The 25,695-nt window shown below is 40.4% G+C and overlaps 2 protein-coding genes across 2 annotated transcripts; one reads left to right on the forward strand and one right to left on the reverse strand.

The window, feature by feature from the left end:
• Positions 1–1,303: 1,303 nt before the first annotated feature.
• On the forward strand, positions 1,304–13,176 carry LOC129764145 (zinc finger protein 426). The gene is made up of 5 exons (XM_055762962.1): positions 1,304–1,608; positions 1,666–2,842; positions 2,905–3,314; positions 3,376–3,483; positions 12,590–13,176. The coding sequence occupies exons 1-5, from the start codon at positions 1,591–1,593 to the stop codon at positions 12,956–12,958; spliced, it is 2,082 nt and encodes a 693-aa protein (XP_055618937.1). The 5' UTR covers positions 1,304–1,590; the 3' UTR covers positions 12,959–13,176.
• LOC129764151 (uncharacterized) lies at positions 13,040–13,900 on the reverse strand. Its single transcript, XM_055762973.1, has one exon. It carries the CDS (start codon positions 13,896–13,898, stop codon positions 13,230–13,232), a length of 669 nt encoding a protein of 222 aa, XP_055618948.1. The 5' UTR covers positions 13,899–13,900; the 3' UTR covers positions 13,040–13,229.
• Positions 13,901–25,695: the final 11,795 nt, after the last annotated feature.

The following is a 25,695-nucleotide window of genomic DNA, read 5'->3' on the forward strand; positions in this document are numbered from 1 at the left end:
CCGTATACACTAGTTATTCCGGCTTATTTAACACGTTAAGTCCTGACCGAGCTAGGGGACCAAAGATGAACTTTTCGTCTGACTCACGTTGGTCCCTGCGGATCAATAGGGGGCTTTTATAAAAAACATTTTCTAATTTTGTTGCTGTCGTTTCCATTTGACACTCGCTAAACAAAAAGTCTACTGTCGGTGCGATGAAACCAGCTCAACGTATTAATCTTTGGATACATTGGAAGATCTCTTGAACAGTCTGTCAAATAAAAGTTTTTTTTTTTGTGGTTTATCCATTTAATAAAATCAACATGATCAAATTGTAATATTGAAATAAATTGATATCGCGGGTCATTTTCGTTTCTTTTGACAATTACGGGACATTTCGCGAGACGTAATCTCACGCGGGACATTTTGTTGAAATGCGGGACTGTGGGACTGCGGGACGTCTGGTTAGTTTATTCCTAATCCTCTCGAACTTCTCTATGATTCGTTCTCTGACACTAAATTGCTATCTCATTTATTTCCGTGGGCATCTTCAAAGCATCTTCGAAAACGACGAATTCTGCTCAATATCAACGTGTGTTTGAAATAAACATCAGGCAACTCAATCTTGTTATTGATAAATACTAAAACGGGTGAGCGGAAAATTCCTTGATAGATTTCAGTTATTTTTAAACATAGTTGTGAATGTTATCATTCTATCCTGGATTCCTCGAGTCGAGAAAGACGCACCACGCTAGATATGGGGTACAGACTAGGGGGGCGTTGCTGATTAATGGTCAGCTGCATCCCAATAGGAAGTATCCCGTGTCGGGCACACGTACAGAGCATCGAAGACTGCGACATACCAATTATGAGAACACTTGTAATACTAACCTCGAGTCAACCGCGAGTAATCGGTTACATATTACTAACATAGTCTAAGCATACATTGTCAAAATATTGAACTCCCGGCCCCGTTAGGCTGACGCCATATGAGCCTTAATAAAATATATATTTTGGATAAAAAAAAAAAAATTGTTGTGAATGTAATCTTTCAACATAATCATCACACGTGTCCACGTGGACATTATCTATTTCCCCTCTAACATCACCGTGGACAAGCGTGGACATTTTCGAAACCCCTAGCCCCTTTAAAGAGGTCTACGTGGTATGTGCAAGGTCCCTAAAAAATCATAACTTAGAAACTTGAACTAGACAGCACAAGATGGCACCACAATCGTACACAGTATGTAAGCATTTTCACTCCCAACACTGTTTTATTTACAAATCACTGCCGCAGTCAACGAATACCGGCCTTATCTACCAAAATAGTTCTGCAATTTATTCGGCAGAAATGACATTTAGCACCGCACTGAATTTGCAGCGGCTGCGGAAGGTTGCGTGAATTTTGTTTCCAAATAATTTTTTTGTGGAAATATAGACAGTGTACGCGTCCGGTGTTTGTGTTGTGTCTGCATGTTCATTGCTATGTATGTTTAGCATGATTCTCTAAATTGTCGAAAAATGATTCTGGGTAATCTTGGAGCCAGTGCTCCACTACCCGTTAAGTGATATTAGTTTATTTTTTGCGTATAAAGCGGCTTTACAGAAACGATGGAGACAGGCATTGCTGTAAATATATATTAAATATCAATTCAAACAGTGTTTAATTTTGTCTTCATCAACCAGACTTTTGATCCGAACGATCTAATTAGCTATTCGCCGGAAGAGTCCGAAGATGAGGGTGAACCTCCGTCGGCCTCTCGGCCTCCCACAGAGCAGACTTTATTATCACCGGTCAAACCCGAAGTCAACCAGATCGACCTAGCTGCCATTTCGGGAGAAGAAATTCAAATAACTGTGCCATCTGTGTCTGCCAGTGTTATCCAGGAGCGAAGTCCCCCCCAAGGAGCACGCTTCAAATGTAAGTTTTGTCCAGCATACACCCACACAGCGGAGGATTTCATCAAACACTTCATTATGCACTTCGGTAGAAACCGTATTTCCTACAAGGAAATGACTCATGAAGAGGTCCGAGCGTTGCCTAATGCAAAGGAAAAATTTGTCTGTGGTATCTGCGCTCGTTGTTTTGAGACGAGAGATGCTGTAAAAGATCATATGATAAAAGATCATGGTTTTAACGAAATTAAACCAAGAGAAAAATCAGAAAAAGTCGCCTCTACTGTTCCTACGGTCCCAAGTGTTAAGAGAAAACTGGACGATGAGTTCGTAGATTCACAAAAACTTCCGCTGAGTGATAGTTCCTCTTGTTCGTCTGTACAAAAGGAAAGTGTGAATAAACCTCCTTCAAAAAGCGCTTCGCCTGTAGTTCCGCAGTCCATAATTTCTGTGGCTTCAACTGCGACCGTCGTTTTACCGACTCCATCTTCATCGGTAATCTGTAAGAGTGACAAACCAAGCACTTCAAGCATGCAGCCATTGCAACAGTCTGGACAAGCTCAAATGGCCACAATTACGCATATACAGAAGGTGAACGAAGCGGAGGACGCGGAGCTCAACGAATTCCTCCAACCGATGTCATTGAAAACTCTCAAGCTAAAACTGTTGGCCGGATTGAAACTAAAATGTCCTCAGAAAGGGTGTGTTTATAAATTCGAGACACGCGCCAAACGAGATGTGCATCTTAAATGCCATAACATAGAACCGGCACACATCGGTCCGGGAGGACCTGGTCCTGTCGGTGGAGCTGCTGGAAAGGAAGAGAAGAAAGATAACTTCAAATGCTACCAGTGTGGAATTGAGTTTCCACGTTGGCGCGAGTGCTCCCAACATCTCTGGAAACAGCATCAAGTTGATGTGAACATGTTAAAGTGCCCAGTTTGTGATGTGCGCTTCGATTTTGCTGGTCTGAATTCTATGAGATTGTGTCGATTATCAACTCTCGATATAGCTTTCATTTACTTTTAGTTAAGGTGTACCGTCACTTGCAAACCCATCGTCCTGTGAAAGCATTTAGTTGCCCATCCTGCAGTAAATCGTTCGCGACTCAGTCACACCTGTCAGTTCACGAAATGCTTCACAAGAAACAGCGAGCGAAGCAAAAAACCGGGCCCGGTATTGAGGAGGCTAAAAACGAGAACGCGACCAACGCCGAGAATGAAGCCGACGCAGAGGACGAGGATGAGGATGCTAGCAATCGGGAGGGGAAACCAACCGAAAAATTACCCTGGTATGCCGAGCGGAAATGTGACATATGCGGCCATATGTTTAGCACTTCGAAAATTCTTTCGAAACACATCAAAACGGTGCATCACAAGATAAAGCCCTTCATTTGCAGCGTTTGTGGGTACAAGTCGGCTAGAAAGGTTACCCTAACGGTAGCAATTTGTCATGCCTTTATAATCAATTTGGAAGAAGTTCATTGGTGCCATTTTGTAGATCCATATGCGTCAGCACTCTGGCCAGAAACCGCTGGAATGTAAGGAGTGTACGTTCCGTACGGCCGATCCAAGCGCGTTGAAGTACCACGAAAAGCGGCATAGCAAGGTGAGTTCATTCTACAAGGTGTCGGCTCAAAATCCGAAAACGAATTCTCTGGTATTTTTCTAAATTTGCAATAATTTTTCTGAAAAATTTCAGATATAGACTAGTAATAAATTTTTCTACTAGTTCTGTAGTTGTAGTTCTCAAAATACACTCGACAAAAAAATTAGAGGAACAAAATACGAAATCGGAAATTTTTAGTGATTTTTGACATGCTGTAACTTCGTGAAAAATCAACGCATATCGATGGGAGGCGCATCATTTTGAAGCTATTACTTTCAGGCAGTGTCTTAGAATATCAACAAATATTCACGAGTAACGAATATGATTTTATTTCAGTGTAAATGACTTTTTTTTCAGCTCGAAACACACTGCCCTCATTATATTGATGACAATAACAAACGAGTTCATTTTGTTCATATCGCTGATGCATGAACAAATTTGCTATAATTAATGAATGCGCCATTGAGTGGGGTTCATAACTTCGCTGTTATTTATACTTTGAATATCAAAAGCAACAAATTGATATTTCTCACATTCGAAACGATATTCGTTCTGGCATTGATTTTGAGCCAAAATTCAAAAATAAAATAAAATTAGTCAGGCTGGATCATTTAGAGAACAAAAACGCCAGAGCTCGATGAAACGATTTTTGCAAGAAATCGCGCAGAATTTTGTTTGGCGAGACGGTAACAACGGCATTGCGAACGATCCCTAAACACCGTATTGCAATTGAATAACAATTGCTCCTAGACTCGATGGTCAAATGGATTACAACATATCATAATCTTCTTGTTGCCTGCGTTGATTTGGAAGGACTTAAGCATCAGTACTGTGTGCTGTGTGCGGCTGGTTTTTATGTAGGTCGGATTCTACATAAAAACCAGCCGCACACAGTTACCTCTGGTTAAAAGTAAACAACAGCTGATATTCATTTGGCTAAAATGAAATTCTGTTCTGGCATTCTGAATAATCAAGATGAAAATGACATTGGGTGGAAAAATAAACATCAAAACATATTGATCAACAAAAGTTCATTTGCTCATATTCACTGGTTGCTTGGATCTGTCATTTTGATTTTCGTTTGGAGTATATAGGTTTTCGATGCAACCTATCTCGAAAATATATGCTTTTGAGCTAAACGAAGATGATTTTTTTCAACACTGCTTTCAGGTATTAGAATATTTTTCGTACATATTTTTATCTTTGTGTGTAGGTGTAGTGGGCAACAATATCGGCCTGCAAACATTAGATTTTACTGCGATATTTACAGAACTACAGTAGATTTTGTAAAACACAATAAAAATCCTGTTTTTGGCACTTTTTTGGAATCGATGCAAAAAATTTAATTTTTTTTTTCGTCAAAGTAATAAATTATCCTTATGCAAAATTTATTGGAGTTTTCAAAACTGCCTTTCAATTTGCGGTGCGATGTTTGTTTAATGATTTATTCATCATCAAAAACAAAGGGGTAATTTTACATTCAAACTGAAATATCTCTGTGTGAAAAGGTCCTACAGGAACGTTCTTGGAACTAAATAAAAGCTGGTTGATGAGGTCAATTGTATTTGCTATTGAATTGGTTTGCAAAAAATTGTGTTAGTCCAGAATATTGTTGAAAAAACAAAGAAAAATCGATTTTTCATTTCTTCCCGATATATACAAAGATAAAAATATGTACGAAAAATATTCTAATACCTGAAAGTTGTAGCTTCAAAATGATGCGCCTCCCATCGATATGATTTTTGACGGAGTTACAGCATGTCAAAATTCATTTAAAATTTACGACTTCGCATTCTGTTCCTCTAATTGTTTTGTCGAGTGTATTTAATCAGCATAAACATTGAAATTTATGAAAGTATGTCGATATCTTTGAATAAATTAATTGTTTGTGATTTTCCATTGAATCTGAGACAACTAGAAGTGTCTGACTTGAAGAATCTTCAAAGTACATCCCAGTATAGAACGGGTTATTTTCGTTTTGATTCGAACCAATTTCACGAAACTGTTACGATTTTAAAGAAAACAATTTTTTCTTGCAAATCGGCTTCCTTTTGTGCGTTTCACGAAATTTTGTTCGTTTCACCTCGAAACATTTCGCTTTTGCTTCTCGTAGCTGTTTCATTAACTTTGACTCATTTGGCGCAAAAGCTTCTTTCTAGAAGACATTCCTTGTCTTCTAGATAAAGAGCATTAAAATTCAATAACTGAACATTTTTGTTGATGCTATCCCAACAAATTTTAAATCGTATAAGCAGCGTATATACCTCTGATTTATGGTATATGGTGCACCTAACTGGCATATACATGCAAAAGTGGAGGCAATATACATAAATGGCAAATGCTTGCTAATCAGTTTGGATGAATATACGACTTACACGACTATTGTCATACCTATATACGGTTTATCACAAACATAAAAACTGGCGGAAAATATTTAGTCTGACAAGTCGTCATTTGTATATATGCAGCCATTCCATGTCAAACCGATATAGTGGTTCTCAGGTTTTCGTCAAAAGTGGTAATTTTGTTCTTCATCGCAAAACATTAGACCGGTATTTTTTATTAGTTTTCACGTCCGAAAAATATTTTTTTCAACTTTTTTCAAAAAGTCATAACTTTTGAAGCACTGAACCGATTTAGATTATCGACGCATCAAATTGAAGTCAATGAGCTAATCATCTGTTAAAAAATATTGAACTTTCAATGGACGAATGGAAAATTAAAATGGATTTTATTTTCGTAATTATTGATTGCAGTCATTTTTTATAAATTTTTGAACCACCGGTTAATTTTAAAAAATCAGATCTCAAAAACGAAAAAATAGCATCTCTGATATCGAGATATGTTTTGTAAAAAATCCACAGCCTTCAAGAAAAAAATTAAAAAAATATAGCGGCCTCTAGACCAAAGTCATGGAAAAACGACTACAATCAATAATTACAAAAATAAAATTCATTGTTTTTGGAAGTACTACATTTTTTAATAAAAGGCTAGCTCATTGGCTTCAATTTGACGAGTCGATCATCTAAATCGGTTCAGTAGTTCAAATGTGATCACCCTAAAGAAAAAAGAAAAAAAGAAAAAAATATGGGTCTAATACTTTGCGATAAATAACAAAACTACCACTTTTCATGGAAATCTGTGAACCACTATATCGGTTTGGCATGGAATGGCCGTATGAGAACATCTTTGTTCGTAGAAATAGGAATCATTTAATTGACTTCTAGTGTGAGGTGAAATATGAATGTTTAAAATGAGTGGTGGTGATAGTTAAGAACATTAGTTCCGATGAGATTCAAACTCTGGTTGTTTGGATGATGAGCAGCAGCTATCTCACACGGCTATCTGAAATGTAATGTTTGAGCAGTTGAAACTCGTATATATAATACGACAAAGATGCAATCGGATACGTCATTCCTGGTCGTCTATTGTATTTTAGTCGGTCGATTTAATGTCTTGAAGTTTATACAGAAATGCTACGTGTTTTAAGTAGTCAAAAACATGAAGTAAACATTTTCATTCAAATTTTAGCTGCTTTCGGGCCTGGTCAACTGATAGAGATTAAATTGCCTCCCTAAATCACTATATCACCACCAGACGTCGAAACTGCTCATACAACATCGCAGATCTCGATATGTTAAACTCCTAATATGATGGACTCAATTACGATCAAATATGGCTTACTGTTGAACGATTTTCCACAGCATATAACACAACTTTTCGCAGTACTACATTGTTTCAATTTATATGTTCATGCGACTCACTTCTGATGAAACCTTCAGCAGAGACCATTTTCCTATTATCGATTCCTACAGAATCGCACCAAAATAAACGAAATAAAAGGTAAATTTGTAAATAGTGAAAATGGTGATGTATTTCAAGATAAAATTAGAGTCGCGGATGTAGTTAAAGGTTCGAATGTAATTGATAATAGTATCGTATCAGGTATCAAGTATCAAGCAAAGTAATCGTAAGGCTCCTCCGGTCATTGAAATAAAATCTAGAGAGTCATTGCAGCTAAAAATGTATATGAGGTCGTTTTGAACTTGAATGGAGATTTACGTTCTTTAAGTAGATGGTTAAAGTATAAGCAATTGAAATTGAACATTAATAAGACTAAATATATGGTAATCTCGCGAAATCGAATAAATGAAAACGTCTCTATTAAGATTGATGATGAGACCATTGATCGCGTTCGGGAGATTAAATATCTTGGCGTGATTATTGATGACAAACTTAAGTTCAATACTCACATTGACAATGTCATCAACAAAATTGCCAGGAAGTATGGCATTTTGTGTCGACTAAGAAGCGATTTAACTATTTGCAGTAAAATACAGCTATACAAATCAATAATCTCTCATCATCTAGACTTTTGTTCTCCCATTTTGTTTTTGACCAATGAAACGCAAATATCGAGATTACAGCGCTTGCAGAATAAAATAATGCGTTTGATTTTACAATGTACCAGGTTCACTTCCTCATATTTGATGCTGGACGCTCTGCAATGGTTATCTGTGAAGCAGAGAACTGTGTATTTAACTATGGTGTTCATTTTTAAGGTAGTTAACGGTTTGCTGCCTCGATATTTGTGTGATCGAGTTGAAAGGGGAAGTGGCTTTCATAGATGTGATACTAGAAACGCGGATGAAATGAGAACACCACATTTCTTAACATGTGCTTCACAAAATTCGCTATATTTTAAAGAAGTAAATGTTTTCAACTCGATGCCTAAACATATTAAACGTGTAATAACACTAGCAGAATTCAAGAGAAACTGTATTTTACACGTTAAAGCTGCATTTTCCTAACATTTATTTATTTTGACGTAGGATTTCGGGAACATATTGGGGTACAACTTGAAAATCCGGAATCGAGTACATCGTGAAAATTGTCCAATTTAAAATGCTTATTGCTCAGTCATTTGATGATGGATTGATGAAATTTTTGCGTCAATCGATTTCGGCACTCCATAACAGTTTTTATATTGAAGAAAATATTATATGTCATGAAACTAACTACCGAACAATTGAAAAATCTCAACCACTATCCTAACGTAAATAACTACTTCTGATTGGTCGAAATGAACGATACATGCGGCGGGTCCCTAACAGAGACATCAAAACCAAGCTGCCTGGGGGAAATCGCATTGAAAATACATAAAAGTAAGGGGAGCTTTTGTTCCCACCGAAATGTGTTCCTAACAGAGACATCAAAACCAAGCTGCCTAGAGAGAATCGGCATTGCAAATATATGCAAGTCGGGGGAGCTTCTGTTCCTACCGAAATGTATTCCCTAACAGAGATATTAAAACCAAGCTGCCTAGGGAAAATCGGCATTGCTAATATATACAAGTCGGGCGCATTCTTGTATTTCAAGTAAGGTGACTGATACGATTAATTCTAACAAATATAATTTAAATTTGGAACATTAATGTTGAAATGATGAAATTTCATATCAATGACCACACCATCGGTCATTTGTGAAAACTTTAGCATAAATGTAAGTGTAAAATTGTATATGGTAGCAGTTGTGTTAAAAATGACTTGATATATGAAACGATTTATTTCAATTTTCATAAATAAAAACCAAGGTGTGTTCCCGCTCGAGAACGGGTCGTTTGGTTTAAGCTGTCTGTTTGGTTCCGTTCATTTTCACCCAAGGAAAGTTTATACGGCGAGTAAAATTGGAAAAGTGAAGAAATATTAGAAAAAGTGATTCCCCACATGCTCTACATGTAGTATTAGGTGTTGTTAGTCCAATTAAAATTCGCATTGGGTTGAATAAACACTCTGAAGGTAAATATTATAAAAGAAAATTACCTTTTCCATTTCAAATATGTTTTCTCTATATTAAAGTAACATGTTTTTACTGATGAGAAAAATTGATAATTGTGTTCGGTATTGGTAATTATATTATATTACATTGGTGAGTTTTTTTTCTTTATTTCATCCATACATATCACAGGAGGCTTCTCGTCCAGGATCACAGAGGGCGGTTTTCATCATATCTCGTTCCGCTTCAGTATCTTTAATCTGATACGCACCATTTAACGACTATTTATCATCCCTCTGTCATCATTACTCGGTAAACACTGGTGGAGTGAACAAACAATACGCAACAACCAAACAAAACGGACCTTTTCAGGGCCGCTAAATCATTATCAAAGAGTTTATAAGTTTCTATGATGTATAAGTGGATAAGTTTCTATGATGGTATGACACTTCTGGAATGGAGAGGGGTCCCATTAAAAATAATACACATATTTCAACCAAAAATATTCCAACCAAACATGACAATTGAAAATTTTCGGAAAACTCTGAAGGAAAATGGGAAAATAAGGAAAATTAAATTCCCATATGTTCTATAATTATATAGTGGCAAGTGCTGTTAGTCCATTTGATGTTTGCTCTAACGAAATATCTTTATCTTCTATCTATACGAATAAAAATGGATTGCCGAATGTGTTGATAAGAGCAGAACTCGAGGAAGGAATTGTCCGATTTCTTCTTCTTGAATGGCGTTAACGCTCCCTTGTGGAACTTTTGCCGTCTCAACGTATACATTAACTAGCGTCATTTATTAATACTTAATTGAGATTTCTTAAGCCACATAACACGCCTTGAATGTATTCCGAGGGGCAAGCTCTTGAATACGCGTGACCACAGTGCAAGTCGAAGGAAATTTCTTTGACGAAAAATCCCCCGGCCAGAACGGAAATCGAACCCGAGCAACCGGCATGATAATGTAAGACGCTAACCACTCGGCCACGGATGCACGATAATTGTCCGATTTAGGGCTGTCTTTATTCATATTTTCTGTATAAAACATTTATTCCATGTATCGGAGAAACATGTTATTTGCAAGTGCTTGAAGAATCTTGAACGAGAATTGTGTCTGAAAATAATCTATGTTTATATGATAATGAGTTTTGTTACAAATACTAGGAATTTTATAGTAAAAGATAAATTCAACGGGGTCGATAAGAAGATCAATCAATGAACAGTTCTGCGATTGGACCCATGAACTTGCTCATAATAAGAAAACGTGAATGTTTGAAGGTATTGATAATAAAAAACAATGTTGGGCGGGATGAAGTTTGCCGGGTCAGCTAGTCTGTTAAATAAAATCAGTTCTTTTTTTTTACTAAACTGATTCCAATGTTGAGAAAACAAAAAATATCTTTTAAATAAGTCGTCTTGCTCAAACCTCTACAGGGAAAGGAGGCGGACCTTAATAGGAAAATCACCCTTCATCACCCTTAATAGGAAAAAAAAGTTGATTGCCTTGGGCACAGACGGAGTTTTAACATAGGATCGTGATTGGGTGTATTAGTTGCATTTGAATTAAGTTTTTTCATTGTTCAAAATCTTCAATTTTTTCTCTTTTGACACATCAAATAGAAGCCCTGAAAAAAACGTTTCCTGTATGAACTTGTATCCTTTAAACGGGTTAGATTAGATAACGTGATAGAATGTGGAACCACATTCTGTTAAAAAATGTACACAAAAATACCATTGAAGATATTACCCCTTTCTTCTGTTTATTCAATTATGCAGAAGAAAACAAGGAGTCATTCTTTAAACATTAAACACAAGTCTAAACAGTTAAGATCTACATAAATATAAACCTAAGTCAAATAAATCTATGACAACAGAAATATATTTTAGATAAAAATAGAATTTTCTCTTTCTTTACCACTTTGTCCGGAACATTGTTTGTAGAGGTTTGTAATAATTTTATAGCCAGATGGTGTATATTGAGTATTCTATCAGCCCTATTCTGTATTCCGACGGATTTCCATTTCGTTCGAAACCGTTATTTCGTTCGAGTTATATTTTCGCATTCCCTATTTCGAACGTTTTGTCCATTTAATGTTCGAAGAGAAACAGATCGAATCGTTCGAAATATTTCGAATCGATTGAAATACAGAATAGAGGTGTATGGCCATGATTGCTCTCTTGGGAAGTTCGTGTAGCTGCATTAGTGAATTGATTTCATTGGCTGCTAAGTTCTGTTTATGTATAGGAAATGGAAAGGAAAATGGGCAAGTGCATTTGAGGAAGTAAAGCGGGCTTCTGAGGAAGACATATATGGGGAATATAATATTAAGATCGCGACTACTCAAGCTATCATAATCTGATATGCATGAGTATACCCTTTCGAACTTCTAAATCAACTACCAGAGTTAAATTCATTAATTGCCTTTTCTACATAATGTTGTTTGGTTATCATGACATCGCTCGATATCATGACATCCTGTACCACAATTACATAAATTGTTAGTAGCAAGACCGACACGATAAAGACGTGAATGAGCCCAAATTGATTGAGAAACATACAATACAATTACTGCCCTATGTAGGCAAAAAAATGCTCCACGATGCAACGTGGAGGAATCGAGTGGCTAGGGCAATCGAAAAAAAACCATTTCAATCGTCAAATTGTTTAACTTTTTACAGGGTCTTTCCGATTAAACGCTCACGCAAAAAAAATCGAATAGCTCCTTATAATTTGTTTCCCTCCGTCGATGATAACACTGCATTCCCCCCTTCGGGACGATAATATCCGGCTACTCGTTCAGTCAGATCGGATGGCGTCAAGATGTACAATTTACAATAACGTGTATTTTTAGTGAAATCGTATTACTCGAGCAACCGAAGCCTTAATGGAACTTTGTCCTCTTATGGTAAGAATTTCAACATTTCTCATTGTCGATTACTTCCACTGGGGGTACGTGGAGGACAGTTGTTATGTTAATAAGCAAAATTTGGCGGAACATGAAGAAGGAGTAACTCGAATTTCAACAGCATCGAAGTCGTAATGTTAGATTTGTGCATGAAGGATTTTATTCGCCGTTTAAAAGGCGTTATCGAAAAAAGGGGTGGTCAAATCGAAAATGACCTAAAATAAGATTTATTTTCGTTTTTTTAAAATAAAAATCGGTTCACTTTTGTAAAAGTTATTAAAATTTGTTGCGTGAGAGTTTAATCTGAAAGACCCTGTATATTCAAAAACATTTCTAACTCCATCAGATTACTTTACATAAATTGAATTCGAGATTTTGTCATGGATAAAATGCATTACATTACTTCCCACCCCACAGGACAAATGGTACGAGTGCAAGTTCTGCGGTCTGCTGACGATCCAGGCGAGCGCCCTTAAGACGCACATCCGCTCGAACCACCCGAAAGAGTACGAATCGATGAAGTGTGATCTGTGCAATTTCAGCTCGGTCAACCCGGAGCTGCTGGCGCGCCACAAGAGCGACCACAAGGCGGGTCTCATCAAGAGTGAGGATTCGCGCGATTCGGTATCCTCGAAGCGCTCGAAAAACGCCCCCGAGAGTTCATCCGACTGTTTTCTGCCGATCGAAAGTACCGACTCGGTGGTGCATGATGCCGGTGGATTCACCATTCCGGCCGTGATCAACGCACCGGTGGCACACTCAGAGGAAACACAGTTTCCGACCTGAGGCGTGCGAGTGCTTTAATGTTTTTTAATGTGTTTTAACTCGTAGAAGCTTAAAGCGAAACAGTTTCGTACACGCATATTCTCTTCGTAAGCCTGCAGCAGTGATGCCGTTCATGTGAAAGTCATCCGTGTTTTATTTATTTATTTTTTAGACGCGGAGTAATATTATATTAAGAAATAAACTATTTATCACAATAATAACGCTTGTTGTACGAGAAAGGTGAATGTTTTCTCATCATATTCCTAGTTTGAAGAAGAAACATTTTCCATTTTCACTCAATTTGCTTTGCAAATGTTTTAATCTCTTTGTGTTGTCCACTACTTTTAAACACCTGCTGGCCTAGTTCATTCCGGTACTCATTATATGCAAGAGAGTACACACACTGCATACCCAGCTTTTCGCACAGATTTGATGAATAGACTCCAGAAGCATCGGTTGTCACCACGCGCAATCCAAGGTCTCTAGCTTTGCCAAACTGTTTCTCCATTAGCAGCTTACCGAGCGCCTTTCCGCGAAATTTAGAATCAACTGCCAGATAATGCTGATGATAGACTTCCGAAATTCCGAATCGCTGACAAACATTTGCTTGTTCGCATACGTAACTTAACATACGCAGTATTTCACCGAATTTCGTTGTTTCCGTCTTCAATGCAATGTCCTTCAACTTTTCGGATTCGTCAGAATCGATGACTCCAGCCCCAGAGATGCCAACAAGTTGATCTTCACCTCCGACCAACGCCAGCAAAACGAATCCTTCCGCAATGAGTGATAGGCAAAATTCCATGTCATCCGGGGTGACTTCACTACCGCCGATGTAAGATATCGTCACCGGTTCTTCGGGGTAGAAGGAATGCGCTAAAAATTCACGAACCTTCTCCCTGTCTGCCAAGGTTGCGCGACGGAAACTAACTTGATGATGTAGTTCGGATACTGCTTCCATGATGAGTTGAGCGTGAATAATTTGCCAAAGGGGGTGAACGAAACGTTATATTCTACTCGGTTGGTTCTCAGACCCAACATAATCAGCTTCGATAGATCGTATTTTCTCGATCTATATAGAGCGCATCTGATGAAATGATTTTCCCACGATCGCGATGATTGCGCACCACACGAAAACAATCGTGCTGTGCATAAATCATTTGAGGAAGTACAAAACCAGTGTGATGTTTAGAATAAACCTGGCTGGCTGTTGATGGATCATAATCTGTTCGAATCGTTTAGAAGAAAAATCATCGAATAATTGAGCAGAGTTTGATTCTTTTCTCGATAGACTATGTTGATTAGTTTTTCATCCATATTTGTTTGTTTAATTTTGTTGACGATAATTTACATTGGAATAGAAAAACTCGTGGCGGTTACATTGGTCTAGCGGAAGATGATTTATCCAAAAATAACGCTTCCGCATGGACTAGAGACGAATGAACTCTCAGAGTTTAAAGTCTCTTTAATCCAAATCCAATCCAATCCGCATGGAAATGTCCATTTTGCCCGGGTACTTTTTTAACGTTTGGCCGGTTGCTTCGATCTGCTGGCCCGAGGAGCTGGCTAGAAGGAGAACGGAAACCTGGTTCCGGGTAGATACGATCGCCGCCCAAAACACGACATCAAAATCGTCATCGGTGATTTGAACGCTCAGGTCGACCAAGAGGAGGACTTCAGACCGGTAATAGGTAGGTTCAGCGTTCATTAGAAAACCTACGAAAACGACCTAAACTTATCGACTTCACAAAATTGTGTGAAGAACACGGACATACGTAGCACCTTCTTCCAGCACAGCCTCCAATACTGGAGATCACCACAGCTCCCCTCGATGAATCCTAGAACACCTTGGAAGCAGCAATTAGCAGCACATACCCGACATCGGGTATGAACAACGAGAACGAATGGTTTGACGATGAATGCGGAGCGCTCCTGAACGGGAAGGGTGCAGCACGCGCAGCCATGCTGCAATGAGCGACTCGACAAAACTTGGAACGAAACAGACTGAAGCGAAGGCAGCAAACACATCTCTTTCGAGAAGAAAAGCGCCGACTGGAAGTGAATGTTGTAAATGCCGGATTGGTTATATCCGGTGGACAAAAAGTGCCACACAATGACTAACTTCTTCACTCCGGAGTGTGAACATTAAGCGTAGTTGCTTGACTGGTTCCGCCATGGCTACTACAAATCTTCTGTTAAGAGCGTAGAGGCATTTTTCGTACAAGACTAAATAAACGTAGAATTACGGGAAAAGTTGTTTTATAGAATAATCTCTTGTAGTGTTTTTTTCATTACCATCCGAAAATAGTCCATTTTTTAAAAGACGCGTTATCAGAATAGTGAATCTGTGTGACACTAGCCAAAATATTCGAAATTAAAGACAATTCGAACGAAACAGGAAATGGGATTTGCCAAGTCGATCGAAATATTTCGATTCGAGGTGATTAAATCATGGAAGTCACATTTTAACTATCTTGTACACTTTTAATCAACGATCATCTACAACCAATTGGGGGAGACACATTGCGTATTTGAAACAGAAATGCCAGCAAAGAATCAATTTTCTCCAAACAATAACCGGAACATGGTGGGGCTTCCATCCAGGAGACCTCATTCAGTTGTACAAAACAACGATATTGTCAGTGTTAGAATATGGCAGTTTTTGCTTCCGATCAGCTGCCAGGATTCATATTCTCAAGCTGGAGATAATACAATATCGTTGCTTGCGTATAGCCATGGGGTGTTTGCATTCGACACATACTATGAGTCTCGAAGTTTTGGCAGGAGTACCCCCGCTTACTCTTCGGTTCACAGAATTATCCTACAGATTTCTCATCCGTTGCAAGATCATGAATCCATTGGTGATTGATAACTTCGAAAATCTACTACGACTGACTCCTCAGTCAAGTTTTATGTCTTTATACCATGAGTACCTTACCCACGACGTGCACCCTTCACCAGGCATCTCCAACCAAGTTTGCTTCCCATACTTTTGCAATTCCTCTGTCATTTTTTATCTGTCCATGCGACAAAAAATCCATGGAATACCAGATCACCTACGCTCCAATGTTATTCCGTCGATATTTTCGGAAAAATATGGGAAAGTTGGATCTGATAAAATGTTCTTTACTGACGGTTCATACATAAACGGGTCCACTGGCTTCGGCATCTTCAATGAAAATTCCAGTGCCTCTTTCAAACTCAAAGATCCTTGTTCCGTGTATGTCGCAGAAATGGGTGCGATATACTATGCTCTAGGGATCATTGAAACACTGCCCATCGACCATTATTTTATTTTTTCAGACAGTCTCAGCTCAATAGAGGCAATCCGCTCAATGAAGGTTGATAAACGCTCATCTTATTTCCTAACAAGAATAAGACATCTATTGAGTGTTTTGGTCGAAAAATTATTCAAGATTACCTTAGCATGGGTTCCCTCTCATTGCTCGATTCCGGGGAATGAGAAAGCGGACTCGCTAGCTAAGGTGGGCGCTTCAGAAGGCACACTTTTTGAAAGGCAAATTGCCTATAATGAATTTTTTCACATTCCTCGTCAGGACACACTCGTTAGTTGGCAGCGCATGTGGAGTGAAGATGAGTTCGGTCGTTGGTTACACACGATTATCCCTAAGGTCTCGACGAGTGCATGGTTCAAGGGATTGAATGTAGGTCGTGATTTCATTCGCGTGATATCTCGGCTTATGTCCAATCACTACAACCTAAACGCGCATCTCTATCGCATTGGGCTCGCAGCAAACAATCTTTGTGATTGTGGCGATGGCTACCACGACATCGAGCATGTTGTCTGGTCGTGTATCCGGTTCCATGCTGCTCGCTCTCAGCTCTCTAGAGCACTGAGAGCACAAGGCAGAAAATCGGATATCCCCGTCCGGGATATCTTAGGTAGCCGGGATCCTGATCTTCTGCTTCATCTATACCTGTGCCTCAGAAACGCCGATGTCAACGTTTAATGATGTTTCCTTCGTTGTGTCCCGGTTTCATATCCCTCCTATCCGATCGATAAACTTTTACATAGTCGCGGCAATACATACACACACTCTTTACAGATGCACGGGCCGAAGGTTGTGCAGTCCACTGATCATTCAACAAGAGCCAAAGGTTGTACCGCTCATGACAACTCTACACGAACTGATGATTGCGCCGGCTAGTGACCATTCTATCCTGGATTCCTCGAGTCGAGAAAGACGCACCACGCTAGATATGGGGTACAGACTAGGGAGCGTTGCTGATTAATGGTCAGCTGCATCCCAATAGGAAGTAGCCCGTGTCGGGCACACGTATAGAGCATCGAAGACTGCAACATACCAATTATGAGAACACTTGTAATACTAACCTCGAGCCAACCGCGAGTAATCGGTTACATATTACTAACATAGTTGTAAGACAAAAATTGTCAAAATATTGGACTCCCGGCCCCGTCAGGCAACGCCACATGTGCCTTAATAAAAAATATATTTTGGAAAAAAAAAAAAAAAAAAAAATCTACAACCAAATTGTGTATCTTCTCGATATTTATTTTATTAATTTCTGTAATAGGACAAGGAATTACCGTATAAGAAAAACTATTGGGAAAGTAGTTCCCGCCCGCATTTTCAATATCGTAGAGCTGCAGGAGGTGTGCTGGAAAGGTTCGATTGTGCGATCGTTCCAAGGTGGGTACACCATCTACCAGAGCTGCGGCAACACACACGAGCTGGGACAGCTTTCATCGTGATGGGGGAGATGCAAAAACGGGTGATTGGCTGGTGGCCAATCAACGGAAGAATATGCAGTTTGAGGATACGAGGCCACTTCTTCAATATCAGCATCATTACCGTCCACAGCCCCAATCTAGCTAGCACCGATGGCGATAAGGAAGAATTCTACGCGCAGCTAGAGCGTGGATACGATCGCTGCCCAAAACACGACTTCAAAATCGTCATCGGTGATTTGAACGCCCAGGTCGACCAAGAGGAGATCTCAGACCGGAAATCGGTAGGTTCAGCGTTCATCAGAGAACCAACGAAAACGGACTAAGACTTGTCGACTTCACTGCCTCCAAGAACATGGGCATACGTAGCACCTTCTTCCAGCACCGTTACAACTGGAGATCACCATAGCAAGCAGAAACACCAATTGACCACGTTTTGATCGACGGTCGGCATTTCTAGGATATCATCGACGTCAGAACGTATCGTGCCGCTAACATCGATTCAGACCACTACCTGGTGATGATCAAACTGCGTTCTAAACTGTCAGTCGTCAATAACATAAGACACCTGCGCTCATCACAGTACCACCTACTAAGACTACAGGAGCCGAACGTTGCTGCAACATACTCGCAGTGTCTTGAAACTGTGATGAGATGAAGCTGCTTCATCGTTCTCGAGTATCGCGAAAAATCTTCAAGAAATTAAACGCCTCGCACAAAGGCTTTGTGCCGCGGGCCGGTATTTGCAGGAACAAGAAAGGAGCCATCTTGACGAACGAACACGAGGTGATCGAAAGGTGGAGTCAGCACTACGATGAGCACCTGAACAGCGCGCAGACAGGAGACCAAGACGGCGTTGAGGAGGACTACACCGGTGCGGTGAACAACGACGACGTACCACCCCCGACGATGGGTGAAGTTATCGTTAATCAGCTAAAGAACCACAAACCAGCTGGTAAGGATGGCCTCGTAGAGGAGGTAACCTAACCCAATATATAAAAAAGGTGATAAGCTGGATTGTGGGAACTATCGTGCCATCACAACCCTGAATGGTGCCTACCAAATTCTGTCTCAGATTTTCTTTCGCTGTATATCGCCAATAGTAAGTAGATTTGTGGGAAGTTATCAGGCCGGATTCATACCCGGTTGTTCGACGGATCAAAATTTTACACTGCGGCAGATCCTCCAAAAGTGCCTCGAATATCAGGTCTCTACGCGCCACATCTTCGTTGACCTCAAGGCCGCATATGATACAATCGTCCGACGACAGCTATGGAGGATCATGGACGAATACGGCTTTCCCCGAAAGCTGACCAGACTGATTCAGGCAACGATGAACGGTGTACGGATCTCAGGTGAGCTGTTAGAAACGTTTGAGACTCACAGGGGATTTCGACAAGGCGATGGACTCTTATGTCTGCTCTTCAACGTGGCGCTGGAAGTGTTATGCGGAGAGCGGGCGGGGCGGGGCACGATTTTCAACAAGTCTAGTCAGTTTATCTGCTTCGCCAACGACGTGGACATAATCGGAATAACACATGCGACGGTAGCCGACTTGTATACCCGACTGAAACACGTAGCATAGACTATATACTTGCTAGCAGGAGGGACTGATCGCAACAGAGTTCTTCTTGGTAGTAGTGTTGTGATCGTCGGCTACAAACTCGAGTTGGTAGAGGAATTTGTCTACCTTGGCTCGTTGATAACAACTGACAACAACAACAGCCGTGAAATTCGAAGACACATAGTCAATGAAAGTCGTGCCTACTACGGGCTCCGCAAATCTTTGAGGTTCAACAGACTCCGACCCCGTACGAAGTGTACCATGTACAATTCCCTGATTCGACCGGTTGATCTCTATGGGCACAAAGCATGGACGATGTTTGAAGAGGACTCACAAGCGCTTGGTGTTTTCGAACGCCGAGTGCTAAGAACAATATACGGTGGTGTACAGGAAAACGGAGTATGAAAAAGGATAATGAACCACGAACTGGCGCAACTCTACGGCGAACTCAGCATCCAGAAAGTCGCCAAGGCCGGACGTGTGCGATGGGCAGGGCATGTTGCAAGATTGCCGGACAGCAGCTCTTTAAAGATGGCGGAGATGGAGGAGCCCAGCGAGCGAGGTGGTTGGACCAGGTGGAGCAGGACTTGACAAGAATCGGTGCAGCCGGGTGTTGGAACTGCAGTCATGGATCGTGTTTATTGGTGAAAAGTTGTGAATCAGTCTCTAATCTCTGATTCATGTTGAATCATTGTAAATAAATAAATAACCTGTTGAATGAAGATAATAATTTTTAATTTACTTGTTTCTCCTATGAAAGATAGTTACTGGAGTCGCTGATGTTTCATCGACGCTGAGTTACCTTACTGGTGGAATGTTGTATATGGCTATACATTCTTCAGTAAATCGTAGAATTTTCCGACTCCAACGCGATTGAATCCTTGTGCTTTGGCAGCGGAGGTTACTTCTGGTGTCCGGAGTGAGAGTTGTGTGTTAATCTATTCCAGCTAATTGCTTTTGGCTAGGGGAAGGGTGAGAAATATCATTTCTTTCGGCCCAATCATACGTCAGCTTCCGGGTTTTCTCGTCGTAACATCGTAGAACCGTTGTACCAGAGTGAGAATTTAATCTACAAGCTAGTTCTCCTGTTCTGTCGTAAAAACATTACCTAATGATACGAGCAGCTGGAGATGCTAAGGATCTGTATAATGTAAATAACGTTTAAGTGCTTCTTATTTGTATTTATTTATTACCGTCTCGAATTGTTTATAATTCCACCGACTGAATCCTTATATTAAATTCTTAATCCTATTTTTAAAGACAGTTTTGGACACGTTAAAATCGAACACAGCACAAGCACTATTGAATTCACAGAAACAATTCTCTAAGAGGTTATGGAATCCGTAGGAAGTCCTATGGCGATTGATAAACAATAAATCTTGCTCACGTAGTAGTCGGAATGGTACATACAATGACACATTATATAATAAAGATGGACAGTCAAAATTTCCATTTAACAGATCAAACACAAATATTTTTTGAAGGTGGGCACGCCTAGAAGTTAACGATTCCAACGCGATCAGTCTGCAGCGGCTCGAGTAGTCGGAGAGATGGTCTGGATCTATCCAAGGGAGTTGTTGGAGAGCATATCTAATAAAACTACGCTGTACTCTCTCCATTCGTGTGATTTGGGTGCTGTGAAACGGAGACCACACGCAGGCAGCATACACCAAAATGCTACGTACTAATGAGCAGTATAGCGATTTGATTGCGTATTATTGGTGCACCGACGAACAAATCCAAGGACAGCAAACGCTTCAGCGGTAGCGACGCAGATATGCTCATTGAACCTCAGTTTGTTATCTAGGACGACTCCAAGGTCGCGAATGGAATCAACACACTCTTGTGTTTCAGGCCCGACTGAATAACAGAATTCAATTCGAGACTGCCGCCGGGTGAACGACACTGTTTTGCATTTTTTTTGATATTCAATTCCATTCCGTTATCCTCACACCACCGCCGTAGCTTCTCTACGTCAGCCTGAAGCGCGCAGCAGTCAAGATGGGATGTTATTGATCTATAAATTTTCAGATCGTCGGCATAGACAAGTTTTCCAGCATTTAGTCGAAAGATCAGGTCTTTTATGAACAAAACAAAGATAAGCGGCTCAAGAACACTTCCCTGTGACACCCCTGATGCGATGGGAAAATATCGAGAGTGAGAGCCATTGATATTTGCATACGCCCACCGGCCAGATAGGTAGGAACGCAACCACTCACACATCCAATACGGAAAACCTAGGTGACTAAGCTTCGCTACTGCAAGTTCGTCTTCTTCTTGAATGGCGTTAACGTTCCCTGTGGAACTTTTGCCGTCTCAACGTATGCATTAATTAGCGTCATTTATTAATACTTAGTTGAGATTTCTTAAGCCAAATAACACGCCTTGAATGTATTCCGAGGGGCAAGCTCATGAATACGTATGACCACAGTGCAAGTCGAAGGAAATTTCTTTGACGAAAAATCCTCCGGCCAGAACGGGAATCGAACCCGAACACCCGGCATGACAATGTGAGACGCTAACCACTCGGCCACGGGTGCACTTCACTGCAAGTTCGTGGGGAACCTTGTCGAACGCTTTCGAAAAATCGAAGTAAATTGCATCTACCTAGTGTCTGCTCGATTTCCGTTGATAAAAAGTTAGTGAACGTCATCAGATTAGTCGTTGTCGATTGTTTACTGACGAAGCCGTGTTGATATTCAGATATCATCGGTTGACATGCGGTATATAAAATGGTATGAACTAGTCTTTCGATTACTTTTGCCACGCAACATAGAATGGAAATGCCTCGGTAATTTTCAACGGCGTGATTGGAGTCTGATTTGAAGATCGGACATATTGAAGCTGTTTTCCATTGATAAGGAAAAGTGCTGTGACGTAGCGACTTATTGAAAATTTGTAACCGTTGGTTCCAAGCGCCATTTGAGCTCCACCCAAATCCAGAAAACAGGAAATAATTTACATTGGGTCCTAATTGCCGGTTACTTGTGAGTATTCAACCCTTTTACAAATGGTTTGAGTCCTGGGTAAGCCACCGCGTTAAACTGTCCAGTTGACCTACCGTCAATTTAGCTGCAGCAGTCATCGGCTACCAGAGGCACACGCGGGCCCCACCATCTTTGTCCTGTTCGCCTACAGTATCCGCCATTGCGGGGAGACGCTGGCGTAAACCTGCAGATGGTGTAACATCTGTAGTCTGTTCACGAGACAGCTGCACCGTTAAACCCATACCCCTAGGGATACACTGAGAGCCCACACCACAGTTACCGCAAGTATCATGCATGATCGAATGTGACGTCACGTATAAAATAAATTAAAGAAAGATAGGAAATAATGAGGAAATAGTAAAAACAGGAAGAGAAATAGTAGGGTGGAAGAATAAAATAAATTTAAGGTTGTATAGTCAGAGGAAAAACTATAATTGTTTTCCTCCACTACGACTATCCCGTGAACCTTGTCGTCCTCCGGACTCAAAAGGAGTCGCCAGCCCTCGTCCTCATTTAGTTGGAAGTAGGTGTGCTGACACTGCATAGCCTTTGAGCTAGAGCGGCTTGTGGGCTTAGCAGGTGGCTTCTTTGGTGCGTGAGGTGGCCTGGCAGTGCGAGACGATAGAGGAGAGCTCCTATTTGCGAGAGGTGAAAGTATTTACCAGCAACTAATGAATAAGCGACCCTGAGAGCCCTATCCCAAATCCGAAGAGTTACAAATTATTGTCAATGGTATCTGCAGAGACGTGGCACATTCTTTCAGGAACAGTGGCGGAAGTTTATCAGTTCCAGAATCTTTAGACATGTCCAATTTACTCAAGGCAGATGAGACATCGTGCTGTGATATTTCAAACAGCGGCAAATTCAAAACGGGACGATTCCTGAGACTGTCAGGCGAGAAAACTAGTGAAATGGTGCTATGTACCTTTTCGAAATGATCTGCGAACAGATTTGCTATTCCTACCGGGGAATCAGCACTATTACCGTTGAAAGTCATCTCGGCTGGGAATCGATTTGAGTGCTTCCGATTACGAATAAACGTCCAAAAATAGGAGGGGTTTCGCTTCGCAGTCGTCTCCAGGTGGGCGATGTTATTCTGAAAGGATGCGGTTCGAAGTTCGTGATATTGAGTCTCAATTGTGCGAAAATAGCGACGATTTGCATCCGTTCGTTCTTGAAAATAACGGATTTGCGGACAGCGTTACGAAGGTGCTGCAGCTCGGATGTCCACCAAGCGTGCTTGTAGGAGTGTCTCGTGAATCGTCTACGTGGAACATGCTCGTTCAAGACTGCATTCAGAGAGTCATAGAATATACGTACCGTCTCGTCGGTATCCTTACCCAGAAACAACGAAGCCCAGTCGATAGCAAATACAGCTCTATTAAGTTCTGCAAAGTTGCAGCGTCGAAAATCTAAGTCGTCGGTTTGAGTCGTCGGTCCCAGGAGGTTGCAGGAAGTTGTCGTTTACATCAATGCGAAGAACAAACGGCATGTGGTGACTATCGATTCTAAGTAGGGCAGATGGAGGCACGATTAGTTCAACTACGCTAGGATCGCTGACGAATGCCAGGTCTAGGAGGCGGCCGTTTGCGTTTGATAAGCTGTTGATTTGAAGGAGACCGGTGGCAACCATCGATTCGACTAGCATAGTTTCTTGTTCAGATGAAGCATTCGTTGGCAACAATCCGTTAACGTCTTCATCTTTCTGCCATCTTAAGCGGGGTAAATTGTAGACTCCCACGACGACAATCGTGTCGGAATCCAAAGCGTTGAATATGTCGCTGGTTCCGAGTTGGGCCGTATGTAAATGCCACAAACATATATTGATGACTTTGGAAGTATAACAAAGACGACAGCTTGTTCGAGGTTGTCGCTGTCTGCTAGTGCTACTGATTTGCAGTTGAGTGTCGTTTTAACCGCCACTAAAACTCCGCCCCCGCGTTGAAGATTGCTAGTGTCAGAACTGCGGTTGCATCGATATATGACGTAGCTTGAAGTGAGCTCTGAGCTGGAGATGTCTGAACGTAGCCATGTTTCCGTCAGAACAACCCAGCCAACATTAAATCGTATAATTTTGCACGTGCCAAGTCTTACAAGAAATTCGAATAAATCATAATCGCATATAATATCAATCAATGTATATATCGTGTATATTTGAAATCGTATAAAATGTAAAAATCGATTTTATATACCATTATCAAATTAAGTCGCAAAAATCACATCAATTTTATGATGTACATTGTCGTAAAATATTTTTAATCCGCATCATATGCGTATATTACGCTGATGCAGTTTGTGTGTCGTATAAGCGTATAATTTAAATCGATTCAGCACTTTAGTAAATCGTGTTGCATGGTGAAGAAAATCATGAAACACTAAATCATATTAAATCCTAATAAAGAACATATTACATCATACTGAAATGTCATTGAAATGCTGATGCACTCGAAAGTTTTAACCGCTGTTGAATTAAATTTCAGATAGCCGCGCGAGATAGCTGGTGGATGATAATCCAGACGACCGGAGTTCGAACCCACATCGGAGCAGTTTTCACCAAACATCAATCTGTGGCATTTTAAACATTCATATTCCACTCCCAACACAAGTCAATCAAACAATTATTATTTCTACGAACGTAAATACTCATATATAAAAATGGCGGTTCGTGAGGTTGTAATAAACATTTCACGAAAATATTTTGCGCCATTTGTTTTTTTCTATGTCTGTAATAAATCATATATAAGTATGGCAAAAGTCGTATTTGGTGCTTTGAAAATTCTTGAATATATTCATATTAGATCGCAATTCAATTCCAACATAATCGCTATTATAGCCGGTCAAAGTTGCATATTCATCCAAACAAATTCGGTAAGCATTTGCAATGTATGTAAATGGCCTCCACTTTTGCATGCATATGCCAGTTAGGCGCATTATATGCCAACCAAATTTTAGGGCATATGATGTTATATATACGCTTGTTATGCGATTTAATGTTTGCTGGGCAATGTCATAATCGCAGGAAGAAAGTTTCAAGAACAATTCGTTTGTCTTCGTGCGGATACTAGGGATTGGTAACCGGTTGTACCGGTAATACCGGGTCATTTTCCATTACCGAATTACCGGTAATTATACAATCAATAACCGGTAATTTCGGTATTTTTTTACGCCAAAAATAATATTTGCCTTTATGCCGCTTTGAAATATTACTCGTGAAATTGGTTGATGCCCTCGAACCAGTTCTGGTCGCTGTTGGACTGCTATTGCGGAAGAAATGTACCCTTTATGAAGCTGACGTCAGATTCCAATTTATGCTAGAATAGCTATCGGAGCAACTATAGGAAATTTCAAAGCTGCTGCTCGAAGCTTCGATTGGAAGGATTGCAGAAAGACGTTTCGTATGTGCAGATTTGTTCCCATATATCAGGGATAGCCTCGGTCTACCGTTCGCCCGCGTAGGTACTCCTGGGCGCCCTCCACCTGGTCTAGGATGATGACT

The sequence above is a fragment of the Toxorhynchites rutilus genome, chromosome 2 (assembly GCF_029784135.1).
Source record: "Toxorhynchites rutilus septentrionalis strain SRP chromosome 2, ASM2978413v1, whole genome shotgun sequence".
Classification (NCBI taxonomy): domain Eukaryota; kingdom Metazoa; phylum Arthropoda; class Insecta; order Diptera; family Culicidae; genus Toxorhynchites; species Toxorhynchites rutilus.

Bases quoted from the DNA above. Each gene is read 5' to 3' on its own strand.
- LOC129764145 (XM_055762962.1), top strand. The intron at 2,843-2,904 runs GTCTGAATTCTA...ATTTACTTTTAG, and splicing joins TGTGCGCTTCGATTTTGCTG to TTAAGGTGTACCGTCACTTG. The intron at 3,315-3,375 runs GTAGCAATTTGT...GCCATTTTGTAG, and splicing joins CTAGAAAGGTTACCCTAACG to ATCCATATGCGTCAGCACTC.
- LOC129764151 (XM_055762973.1), bottom strand. From the start codon at position 13,898: ATGGAAGCAGTATCCGAACTACATCATCAAGTTAGTTTCCGTCGCGCA.